The sequence below is a fragment of the Myxocyprinus asiaticus genome, chromosome 7, assembly GCF_019703515.2.
Source record: "Myxocyprinus asiaticus isolate MX2 ecotype Aquarium Trade chromosome 7, UBuf_Myxa_2, whole genome shotgun sequence".
Lineage (NCBI taxonomy): Eukaryota > Metazoa > Chordata > Actinopteri > Cypriniformes > Catostomidae > Myxocyprinus > Myxocyprinus asiaticus.
In genome coordinates this window covers 14,905,252-14,918,881 of record NC_059350.1, presented here as the reverse complement: position 1 = coordinate 14,918,881, position 13,630 = coordinate 14,905,252, and the positions used below count along the sequence as shown (strand labels likewise).

Below are 13,630 nucleotides of genomic sequence, written 5' to 3'. Positions count from 1 at the left end.
AGATTTTTAGTAAAGTATTCCAGGTTTTCGCTACTTAAATATTTTTAACTTTAAATCGGTGCTTCTGCCAGCTCTCTGTAGCTGTCTGAATTGACCTAACTCTCATGTGAAGTATGCTCCTCTGTGGTAAACAGAACTTCTGAATTCTCGCGTGAACGCACCAACATGATGACGTTACACGACAGCGACGTGAGGCATTCAGTGTTTACAGGAAGCGATTTTTAACCTTAAACCTAACCGATAGTGTTATAAAAAGCAAGTGTGACAATTTGGCAATTTCTAGAGCAACCAGTAAATTTTGTGATGTCTTTTACGACAATTTCGACTTATGTAAACCTGTGTGCTCTACAGGACTTGTACCTTGGTCCTTTGCAACACAAGTACAATGCTTTATCAGTTGAGATACCACGCAATTTAGAAGTTAATAAAGTTTTAATTAGCAATTAGTTTTTCAAACAAATATATCAGTTCACTTCAGAAGATATTACTTGATCAGCGGGAGTCGTGTGGATTACTTTGATGCTGACTAAGTGTGCTTTTTGGACCGTCAAAAATTGGTGTCCATTCACTTGCACTGGATGAAGCTAAAAACCTGGGATACTTTGCTAAAAATCTTAAATCCTGTTCTGATGAAGAAAGAAGGTCATATACATCTTGGATGGCCTGAGGGTGAGTAAATTATAAGCAAATTTGAATTTTTTTTTTTTGGGGTGACCTATTCCTTTAAGGTTTAGATTAGGGAGGGAGGTAGGTTTTGTTTATTTAAAGGTCGATAGAGCATGAACCTAAAATCTTTAATCTGTTTAAGAAAATGTAACTAGCTTTTATTGGCACACAGAAGACATTTCACCTCACAACTTCTGTGATACGTGTTAAGGAATTACATAATATCATTTTGCAAAAATGTCACCAAAGTCACATAATTTTCATGAGATCAGGCTTGTTTAAGAGTCTCAGCACTAAGACAAAACATTATTTAGTTTGCGGTTTTAGAATCATTTAAATGATTAAGCGTTCAAATTAACATGCAACAGTGTCCAAACCCATTTTATCTAAACCTATCTATTTTTTAGTTAAAAAAAAGTATATACAATAAGTAAAATTGTAGGGTTGAACTTGATTTGATTCATCGGGAATGGATTGGATCGTGAAAAATACGAGGTTGGTGATGTCAGCTGATAAGGAAAGTTGTTTCAGAGACATTTTGATGAAAGATTACAAAGGCAAACTTTTTTTTTTCTTTCAAATAATGAATACTGATCAGTTATTCACAATAATACCAGGAATGAGCAGTAGGAATATTCATAATGACTTTTAAGATCTGTGTTTATGAAGTTAGTCTCTGGAGTGTCATTTAGTTTTAATTATGCTCGATCAGCCTGTTGTAAAATTACTTTGTATTTAAAAATACACTGTATTTGTGACTTCCACTGATGGTCACGATGAGTATTGAATGGGGGTGGTACTGTATTTGTTGGCTCAGTGAGCAAACTGAAGCCTCTGAAGGCTGGCATGATGTCACACAGTGACCATGGGCATGAAGAAAAATGCCATCTCGCCGGGTAAACATTCACTAACAAGATAACTGCATTGCGCCGTTTCTCTTACATGATAGGCCAGCCAGAGGACATGTGTGTGTGTGTGTGCATACTGGAAAAGGAAAGGCAGCAATTACAACAAAATTTCCTGTTGTTTGCCTATGTTCATCTCTGAACCTGAGAGTGTGTGTCACAGCATTTAAGGACAGTATGCAATTAGCATGTAATTTAAGAGTGTCTATGTACGTTCATGCCTCACTGCAGAGAGTGTGTGAGTTTGTACCGGAGTCCCTGTTAATGAGAGGAATGCTACTCAATGCTCATTAGCGCACACACACACACACACACACACACACACACTAATTACTGTGCTGCTTCACAAAGCGTGCTCTGTTCGCACACAAGTGCCGCCAACCTGCATGTGCAGCTCTGAGAAAAGAGACGAAGCAACTGGAAGACAATGCAAACTGAGAAACTTAAAGAAAGTAATTAAAGCAAATGAAGCAGGAGGAAAGTATAAAACAGTCTAATGTCACATTAAAGGTCTCTTTCCATCCACAGCATTATCAGTTTTTGTCTTATTTATAAAAAAAAACCATGAAATCACTTCACAAGCACAGTTTTCTTTCCTGTGTTGACATATTGCCTATTAAAACAGGAAGTTTGGGAGGTCCTTATAAAATTCCCTTTTTTTAAATAGCCAATAGGGTTTAGTTACGTTGCAGCCTTGAACCATAATTTCTACTTGCTAGTCGGTTGCAGGTGGTATTAGGGGGTGGGACATTCTCATTCTAGAGAGCATTTTATTGGGATAAATCTGTGTAGTGCAAGATGATATTTTTGGTCCATTTTCCAAGAAGATGATGTAATTTAAATGCATATATCTGCTAAAGGTTACTTTTGTCAACTTTTAAGAGTACACTAGGATATAGATGGCTTCAAAGCTAGAAATGGACTAAAAGTCACAACACTTCAATTTTTAATAGTACATTGTTAACAGCATTCCTACTTTACCTTCTACACCCTAAGCTTTTTTCAGTATTAGAACAGCACAGATCTATAACAAACTTCCAGCTAAGTCAGTTCTTCTTTACCCAATACAGCAGCTTTATGCAATCAGGCCAGAATTTGCTCCAGCTACTAACTAGAGGAAGCGTTTCATTCTTTGATTTTATCATGCCAACCAACAGTGTGACTGTCCGTCAGAGTGGCACTGAGACTTATTTACACACAATGTGACTTCTCTAATAGAAAGGGACTTCAAAACAACTATATTCTCAAAAAGAGATGAAGAAAGAGTTTAATGCATTATTGATTGATTATTCATAATAGTGGAAAGCGAGTTAGAAATGTTGATTTGAAAGTGAAACTGGACTCATTAAATGTAGCTATTGAAAAGCCCTGATTAGCACTATAAATGTAAGTCTATAGGACATTTATATTTCTGCCAGAGGAAAATAGCAAGTCGTTGACAAGCTTGACAACTTGAAATATCATACATGTCCATAGCACAAGCGATGCAAGATGAATGCAGGGCCTTAACACTTTAAGGTGCTTTTAAAGATTTCCTGTTTCAGTGGCATACCCAAAATTAAAGGCGTATAACTCTACAAAAAAAAAAAAAAAAAAAAAAACACACACAAAAAAAAAAAACAAAAAACAAAAACAAAGAGGGTCAATGTTTTGGTCTCGTTTTAAAGAAAACATTTCACATATTTAATGATATAGATTATGATAAATAATGAGATTTCAATCAGTTTCATACTGTGTCATTAGAGCCATCATTGAGTCTGTGTCATGTACTTGGCGCCATCTCCTGGTGGACATATGTAATTACAATGATCCTCACTGCCTAAATTTGGATGACTTCCACCTCTGGTTGCAGCAATATAATCCTAATACGATTGGTTTCACGTTCCCTGATGCTGGACAATGTACTACATAATTTCAGATGTTGTGCTTTGTGTGAATTATCTAATGATCAATGCATCCGATTACCTTTTGTGTGGGCTTGTTCTAACAGGTGTCCCCTTCTCTAAGTAATGGTATGTGATAATTTATGTTATGTTTATGTCTCGTGAAGTTATAAGTGAAAATGCGGCTTATTAGCAAAACCTGTTTACATGTAACGTATGTCAAAACAAACTGGTAAACGGGTTGTATTCTACTCTTTGAGAGCTTACCAATGACATACGACTCATGGCTATTTGATCAGTCTGATGTCTGTACCGATTACAATAATAGGTATAGTGTACAATTATTAATTAATTATCAAAACGGAACACTTCTGATTTGTCTGCAAATTCAAATCACTTTTGGTAATAATGCCTACATGCATTGTAAAGTACAGCTTCTTAGCTTTAAAACGATACCTATTTTGTGTTGCTCAAGACAGTAGATATTAATATTTTGATAATTATTTTGTTCTCTGCGGGCTCACTGGCAGGTTAAGGTCAGGGTTAGGGATTTTGAAAATCCCCTGTAGTCACAGTATGTAGTAAATGTAGTAATAGTAATAGAGATGCTATGTTTTGTCAGCACTATTATTGATACACCGCTGATAGTGGTTACCTTATTAATGGATGTTAACTACACACTGAGGTTCATTTAAAATAAGCCAGTGTTCTAAATTAAGCCTCTAAACACAAATCAAAATGAATAAAAGCATAATATCCACTAGCATGCTATCAAAGGCCAGACTGAGATGTTACGTGCTGTCAGTCTTTTCATGCCCCTGAGCTCCTCCATCTGAAAATTACACTGTCCTCCATCTCCTCCGTTGCCATGGAAATTTGCTGTCACCACACTTGTGTGCGTGTCACTTGACACGCGGATACACTCTATCTCTTTGACTGCTTGGTCTAAAATTAAACTCACGTGTGAGTGTGACCAGATCCGTTAATAAACAGGAATACCCTCGCTGTGGCATCAACTCTAAAGGCACATGGCACAACCATGGTTTCGTAAATAAGGCACCTAGAGTGCATGATCTCCAGAGAGTTAATTGTGTTTGTTTGTTTAATTGTTTGTATCAGCATGCTGGATGTCTTTTCTCTGAAGTATTGTTTAGGTCACTCAGTCCTTATGTAATCATTCCCAATCCTCTGAGTGATGGGATCAAAATGCTAGGAAGTTTTATACAGTATGTGTGAGAGAGAGACTAGACAGAAACTGGAAGACTGGAATGTTAAGACAAATTCCTAAGGACATGAAGGGTAGGAGAAATGGTGATGTGAGATGTAAAGTATTGGAGAATAGGGTTATAATCGCTATAATTTTGCTGATGATACAAAATTAAGCAATATCATGAATATTGCAATGGTTTTTATTAGCTTTTTTTGGGGGCCATTAAGTTTCATAAAGAGTGCATCAGTAGACTCATTTTACGAAACTTCAGAGCTGCACAATTAATCAAAATAACATCAAAATGGCGAGTTGGTCATATGTGATTATAAAACCACAAAAAGGGCTGATATTTAAAGACAGATAAACATGTCTGTGTGCGCTTCAGTATAACCGGTGACATGCTGGCAGCATATGTATTGTGAAATCAAAGTAGGCTACTGCGTTTCAAGCATTCACAAAATTCCAAACATTAGTAACTGGTACAAATTATTATACATATCTAGAAACGCAGCACCATATAACAGAAAATGAGGAGATGACAGCGTTTCACTAGATTGTAAACTATTACATTGTAAACAGTCATATACACGCAGCACTTTCAGTTTCAAAATAAAAGACCCAGGTGAAGTTGAAGTAAATAGGGCAGAAATAAATTACTTTTGTATAACACAAATCTAATCCTCAAAATAACAATGATAATTCAGTATAAGACTCAATTAGACTAAAATATTCAACAGCGTTCCAAAAAAAAGATTTTTTTTATTTTTGGTAAAAATATATGAAGGTAAATAATGCTTTTTATTAAGCTACTATATGTATCATTGTATATGGAACATAAAAGTGCATTTCAATGGTTAAGAAATTATATAAAAAAAAATAAAATCACTTAATTATCGAGACATGCATCGATATCGTCAATAGGCTGAAAAATATTGATATATAATTTCTGAGGCCATATCACCCAGCCCTATTGGGGAACATTACCTCAAGGTCATCGAGTGAACAAGCCATGCTGAGACGCTTGGAACGTCCGAAAGATCGTCGGCCGGAGGAACGTTGAGGAAAGCCCATAGTGATACCTTTGAATCTTCCACCCTGATAGAGACAGAGAAAGACATTAATGACAGACATCCTACAATAGTATATCTTTCTACAGTGGTTAACCGATTTAGTTTTTTCAATGACCGATGCGGATATCTAGAGATTTGGGTGGAGAATGGCAGATATAATACTGGTATACCGACATGATCACACTGGAAATCAACACATTGCTACCAAATATTCTGGTACCCTTAAATCGACCCCATTTTGCTGAGTTTACTGACTTGCAAAAACACAGGTTCTAGTCCCCTGGAAACCAGGAAGTAATCGTGTTCACATAATCAATAATGAGTGTGATTTGGAGCTTGTATTTTACCCCTAAGATAAATTTTTACTCTACTGACATTTAGGTTTAGGGTTTGGGATATGTCGTATGGTTAATAAAATATGCATTCCTGTTGACAGTATTACCACATTTAAAGATATACAAATACTTTCTTTTGGTGCTACTCCTTGGATATTTCACTCAGAAACTGGTGCTCACACTTGCCCATACATTTAACAACAACAGTTCCAGTTTCGGCCTCTGGGGGCAGTGGTTTAAATTTTGATAACCACAGACCAATTTCAGCAGCAGAACTTTCTGCTATCTGTGAATCTGCTATCGCCAAATTCACAGTGAGATACGTCTAGATCAGGGGGCGGCACACTTTTTGACATTAAGTGCCATTTTTAATTTCCCTTGTTAATCACTGGGCTGTACTTTTTAATTAAGATTATGAATCAGACTCAGACTTTTGAACCCCACTATGTGTGTTTTTGTGTGTTTGTCCTTTTCCCTTAATTATGTGGTTTGAAAGTCACCGTCACTGTGGTTTAAGGAGCGGGTATGCTTGGATGAACATCTCCAGCACTGATAACAGTATTTTTTTATTTACATTATGCTTTGTAAAAAGGAACCAATAAAACAAGAACATATAGGCTGTCATCCACTCTATGCACCCAACTCAAAGCGGACACTTTTACTTTTCACGACTTATCAAAGTGAAGCGCAGTGCTGCGACATCAGAGGCTCGTGAAGCGCGAATGGTTTGCACGTGCTGCACTCATCTGTTGCTGACTAGCACCATTTTGTCACACTTTAATAGTGTTTAACTACAGTGATTAACCCTCTGTGATTACCCCTAGGTTGCCAGCCCTGGTCTAGATATACATAAACAGCGCAGTCCAAAAGTCTGAGACTACATTGAACCTGGGAATTTTGAAGGATTTTGAAAAAATTAAATAATGAAAGGTTATGGCGTAAAATGAAAAAGTTTTACACTATTTCTAGGTTAATAATATAATGTAAGCAAACTTTTCACATTGACCATGTTAACCATGATAACTCCAATGACTTCTTTTCTTTTTATACTGAGCCACTTTTACCCTAACCCTACACTTAACCCTTAACCTAACTGAATTTTTAGATTTTAATTAAATAGTTATTTAGTATGTTTTTTATGCCATGAGGAGACTAGGGACATTTGGCCTGTCTTCAGTATGTAGGTGATTTTAAGTTTTACTGTCCTTGTGGGTACATTTGGGCTACACAATGTAGACAAAACCTGACCCACACACACAAGAGACAAGAGTCTGGTGGTTAGGCTCAATCTCAGCACTTAATCATTTCACAATGTCCATCTTACCAAAACAGTCTCTTGGGAATCATAAGAGGTAAGCGTTTGTCTCCCTCTCTCTCTCTTTGAGAAAGATGTAAAGTTTTCTTATTCATTGTGTGGAGCCAATAAACAACTCTCCTCTTCCTGTTTGATTTGATTATGAGAGGAGTGCTTAGTGATAGCACAGGATCACATGAACCTGAGCTTCAGAGTGGATAGAGTTTGCTCATTCCCTCAGGGAAATGAGTGTGCATGTGTGTGTGTGTGTGTATATATAAAGATTAACTGGACGAAGGATACCATTTTAAGCTCATTCAATAACTGAAGTTGTGTTTAGGTGAGCACATTCCAAGACCAAAAGGCTTGTAGTTTAAAGATGTGCCAGTTTTGCTGGCAGCACCAAACAGAATTGCAGAAAATAACCACTTTTTCATTTTCTAGAGAAAATGTGAGTGGTGGTTGACCATGCAAAACTCACCACCACAACATTGGAGTTGGCCTGACAAGTTTCCTATGTTTTCACATGTCTCTATACTGTTATCGTGCCTAGATATGGCAGGGGCCCCCATGTGGCCCCAGAGTTCCCTGAGGGCCCCTGCCATATCATGTGCAACATCATGTGTAAACAGTCAAAAGAACTCACCCCCAAGTCCATATGATATTCTGGTGCCCAAAGGCTCCTGTAAGTCTATGAGAGTTTTATCATCCGCATTACATGACATGCTGATTAATTAATCAAATTAATCACAATCAATCACATACATCATTATTTGCTGAAAAACGCCCCCAAATAAAGATAATTCATATAAATAATGCATAATAATTCAAATATGTATAAATATAATATGTAGGGCCTATAATAAATATATAATATGGACTGAAATTCAGTTTAAGATAAATTGCATTATTGTGGCAAATGAATAAAGCATTGATTAGACAATACAAAAAATGGCTTAAGAACTCAATACAGCTGTGCTCAAAAGTTTGCATACCCTGGCAGAAATTGTGAAATTTTGGCACTGATTTTGAAAATATGATCATGCAAAAAGACTGTCTTTTATTTAAGGATAGTGATCATATGAAGCCATTTATTATCACATAGTTGTTTGGCTCCTTTTTAAATCATAATGATAACAGAAATCACCCAAATGGCCCGGATCAAAAGTTTACATACCCTTGAATATTTGGCCTTGTTAAAGACACACAAGGTGACACACACAGGTTTAAATGGCAATTAGTGTGTGTGCATAAATAGTCAGTGAGTTTGTTAGCTTTCACGTGGATGCACTGAGTAGGCTAGATACTGAGCCATGTGGAGCAGAAAAGAACTGTCAAAAGACCGTAACAAGGTAATGGAACTTTATAAAGATGGAAAAGGATATAAAAAGATATCAAAAGCCTTGAAAATGCCAGTCAGTACTGTTCAATCACTTATTAAGAAGTGGAAAATTCGGGGATCTCTTGATACCAAGCCAAGGTCAGGTTGACCAAGAAAGATTTCAGCCACAACTGCCAGAAGAATTGTTCGGGATACAAAGAAAAACCCACAGGTAACCTCAGGAGAAATACAGGCTGCTCTCGAAAAAGACGGTGTGGTTGTTTCAAGAAACACAATACGACGATACTTGAACAAATATGAGCTGCATGGTCGAGCTGCCAGAAAGAAGCCTTTACTGCGCCAATGCCACAAAAAAGCCCTGTTACAATATGCCCGACAACACCTTGACACGCCTCACAGCTTCTGGCACACTGTAATTTGGAGTGACGAGACCAAAATAAAGCTTTATGGTCACAAACATAAGCGCAATGTTTGGAGAGGGGTCAACAAGGCCTATAGTGAAAAGAATACCATCCCCACTGTGAAGCATGGTGGTGGCTCACTGATGTTTTTGGGGGGTGTGAGCTCTAAAGGCACAGGGAATCTTGTGAAAACTGATGGCAAGATGAATGCAGCATGTTATCAGAAAATACTGGCAAACAATTTGCATTCTTCTGCATAAAAGTTGCGCATGAGATGCTCTTGGACTTTCCAGCACGCCAATGACCCTAAGCACAAGGCCAAGTTGACCCTCCAGTGGTTACAGCAGAAAAAGGTGAAGGATCTGGAGTGGCCATCACAGTCTCCTGACCTTAATATCATCGAGCCACTCTGGGGAGATCTCAAACGTGCGGTTCATGCAAGACGACCAAAGACTTTGCATGACCTGGAGTCATTTTGCCAAGACGAATGGGCAGTTATACCACCTGCAAGAATTTGGGGCCTCATAGACAAATATTACAAAAGACTGCACGCTGTCATTGATGCTAAAGGGGGCAATACACAGTATTAAGAACTAAGTGTATGCAGACTTTTGAACAGGGGTCATTTCATTTTTTTCTTTGTTGCCATGTTTTGTTTTATGATTGTGCCGTTCTGTTATAACCTACAGTTGAATATGAATCCCATAAGAAATAAAAGAAATGTGTTTTGCCTGCTCACTCATATTTTCTTTAAAAATGGTACATATATTACCAATTCTCCAAGGGTATGCAAACTTTTGAGCACAACTGTATAGTGTTTGTTTTATTCTCATATCAATGAACAAGCCTACAGTTGACAGCAATCTGTTTTGCATTGGGTTTGTCATTTTGTCCAGTTCTCACAATATGCGTTCTTGCGTTCCGTCTTGCGTTATTTTTAATTGCCGCTCTATTTACATGTGTGTGCCTCAGACAGACACGTTTAGAGCATCTCACTGGTATTCAGCGTCATAAACACCACATTTTTAGGACGCTGTGTCAAGTTAAAAGTAGTGGAAACTTTGAAAATAACATCTCAAGATTCCTGTACTCTGTTGTGCTTCCTCAGAAAGTGGTTCTCATTCTGTGGCTGCACTTCTTGTGAGGTTTGTTGAGGCGCACGCTGCCACCTATTCACGTGACTCGTAAAAACAGATGTACTTCAAGCTTGAAAAAGTCAGTGATTTTGCTTGCTGATATCACCTCTACAACCGTCTCACATATGTAATGAACACTGGAAGATCTCTCCGCCCACTTGCGGCTCGTATGGTAGGAAAATCCAAGTTTACGTAAACGTCAGAGGGCATGATTAATTGCGTTATTTTTATTTTTTTAAATCAACAGCCCTAATTCAGACATTATACAAATGCTTCACAAAACAGTTTTGAAAAATCCCTAACTCTAAGTATGAGCAATATTTATAGTGATGCTTGCCTTGCCAACCACCATGAGTGTTTCCAAACAGGTTTCCCAAACACTCCCCCTCCATTTCCATTGTTCAAAATCAGATGGTTCATAAATCATGCCATTGGTTGAGCCTCAAGCTGAGATGTGAGACCACTCAATCAAACAGAGAAATGTTTTGAAAACACCACAGAGTCACAGAAGATAATTATTTAAGAATTAATTGCACACGATAAAAGCGCAATTTATTTGCAGTCGCTGTATGCGCTGGTTTATTGTCTACTTACCTCAAGGAATTATGCAGATCAGACAACAGCGAAACCGTGCCCACAAAAACTATTAAACATAGCTTGCAATGTTTAATTCTGGTTTTGCGGATTGGTTGGATGCATCAGACCACAGTGATCTAGCTCACTCTACCAGGACTCTACAGCATCACTCCACTAGTGTGGTCCAGACACCTGAATCATCTCTTTAACATGCTGAAAGTGCACTTGACTACACCGGGCATCTGGATATATGGCAGGTTATAACGCTCTTCTCTATCATTGGATCGTTATTTGATGAATTTCTGCTGCTATGATCGATAGAAAATGTACAAAACCATCTCTTGTTGAATAAAATTCAGTTTACCTCCTGCTTTCCTCAGGCAGTAATAATGCAATTTCAGTAGCGCCGGCAAATAGCACAGAGTTTTGCGAATAAAGTGTAAACTATATTGAGGCTAATTTTTTTATAGAAAGCAGGCACGTTTGTGCGGAAAGGAATGACAATGACTTAATTTAAATATTCAAGATGCTGCTCTATTTTAGCGCTGATTGTGGCTACTTAAACTAGATTGTGGGGGGTTAGTTGGGGGTCAACAATAAGAATGGCCTGCTGGCCCGGGGCCAGTGAGAGTTTCGAGCCATTTGACGGAAATGTCACTTGCCCCATCGGGCAATCCATTTTCACTTTTACTTTCAAAATGGAAATTTATAGTAAATAAGGACTTTAATATGTATCTTTTTCCTCACCCACACTTTCATATTTCAAAAGATGAGTCCAATTTTAAACAGAAAGCTGGTTTGTCAAGCTTAATTATGGGGAAGAAAATGCTTGACAGAAAATTATTGTCAGTCTACACTGATTGCAGCTTCGTTCTTTTGCCAAAAAAGTAGTGTTTAATTAAAGTGAATACTGACAGAAATGTGGTTCATCCTGGTCGTTTTAGTAAAGTGGTATTTAAGCATATTAGGTGCCATTCACACAGAACGTGTTTTTGCATCCGTCCGTGATGTTTTACAAATGTTTTCCTATGCAAACAAGCTCTAGGTGGACCTCTTTAACCATATCGCAGCGTCTTGCACCGAAGCCCCGCTAAACAAAAATGTCAGATATTTAAAGCTGGAATGTCCCGTATTCGGCTGGTAGATAGTTGGCAACCCGAACTCCACCACTATACAATCACTGGTGATTGAAATCTGAACATTTACCAGCCAGCTGCCAAATATATACAAGTCACAGAGTGTGAAATTTGGTTGAATATGTGACTGATTTCCTCTGATTGTAGAGGGCTGTGCATAGAGTAAAAGATCGATCTTGGGTTTTAAGAATCAATATTGAGATTGTTCAAATGAATATTGCGATGCATCTGAACATTTATATTTTTAGCCACCCCTATCAATTAGTCGACCACCCTGGCATTAAAACTGAAAAAATCTTTAAAACAAATGAATTCAAATAAATGAACAAGAGCTTGATGACATGTCGGCATGCTGTTATGTGTTCAGAGAAAAAAGTCCAACAGAAATGTTAAACAGAAGCCTAGGAGGACGAGTACACAGTGGTGGAGAGACTAGCTGTCAAATGGCCAGACAGAGAAACAAAGAGCAAACAGAAGAGAGGGATAATTTTCATAGGCTAAAGTTTAGAGGCTGATTGAGCAGATGACAAGAGCAGTGTAATCAAATGGTCTTCTGTGTTGCCTAGATACGCACAGAAATGTGTGTTCAGCCTCATCAATATGACACATCAAGAGCTCGCAAACATACACACATGGAGGCCAGGGCAGTACATACTTCAGCTATGCACATGTGTGTCCTCTTTTTATGCTAACAAGAGAGGACATTTACATAATGCCTCTCTCTCAATCGCACACGTTCACAATACCGATGAATTTAAGGTCAAGCATGTAGACACTGTGATCATATACACACTCACATTATGTGCATACCATAAAAAGAAGCATCAGAGAAGAGGCAAATTATCTGTGCTATGGAGACAGATTAACACAGGCCCCTTTTAAATGAAAGCCACACAAGTTAAGAATTGTAAAGTAAAAATAATGTAAATCTACATATGGACTTAAAGGAATAGTTCACCCAAAACTGACAAATCTGTAGTCATTTATTTGACCTCATGTTGGTCAAACCCATATTACTTTCTTTCTTTTTGTCCAACAGAAATGGAAATGTTAAGGAGATGTGTGAGTACATACATTTTTCATTTTTGGATGAAATCCTTTTAATCCCTTAGGAATCGAAACACTAAAGAATCACTGACAATTCAAGGAAAACATGAGGGTTCAACATGATGGTTCAAATGTTGCAGTGTAGTGAATGTTCTAACATTCTGCATCCTGTCTGGATACCAGAATACTAGACCCAGAAGGTGTGTCACTAGAAACACAATTGGCCGTGTTACTGAGGAATGGGTGATCCAAACATGAATGACCACCTCTTGATCGCCACAACGATTTCCATGGCAATAGAGCACAACATACTAATCAAAAGGAAATACCGTGGGCTAAACAGCCTTCCTTGGTTGACGTTTGTGAGCATTCGCTGTAAAGAAGCATACAGCTGCCAACTTGGGTTTTGGAGGACACACAACATTAACATTACATATTTAAGAAGAATTGCTCCTTTGCAAGACTTGTGTTTAGTACACTTCAGAGTTGAAAACTAGGAGATAAAAAGTGGATTAGTATTTGATGTTTTGAGGTTTATTTATATATAAATAATAAAGGAAAAGAAAAGAAAGAAACATGAGGCTCATATGACTAAGCTTACATGAGCACAGCCTAAAGCCCTGAATCAG

The 13,630-nt window shown here is 37.7% G+C and overlaps 1 protein-coding gene across 3 annotated transcripts in view; it reads right to left on the bottom strand.

Annotated features, from left to right (window-relative positions):
- Positions 1 to 13,630, bottom strand: part of LOC127443876 (regulator of G-protein signaling 12-like) — a 59,215-nt gene that overhangs the window by 32,250 nt on the left and 13,335 nt on the right. For all 3 annotated transcript variants that reach the window (XM_051702878.1, XM_051702880.1, XM_051702879.1), the window contains one exon: positions 5,649 to 5,759. In XM_051702878.1, coding sequence (XP_051558838.1) covers positions 5,649 to 5,759 — 111 coding nt within the window. The remainder of the gene's footprint in view (positions 1 to 5,648; positions 5,760 to 13,630) is intronic.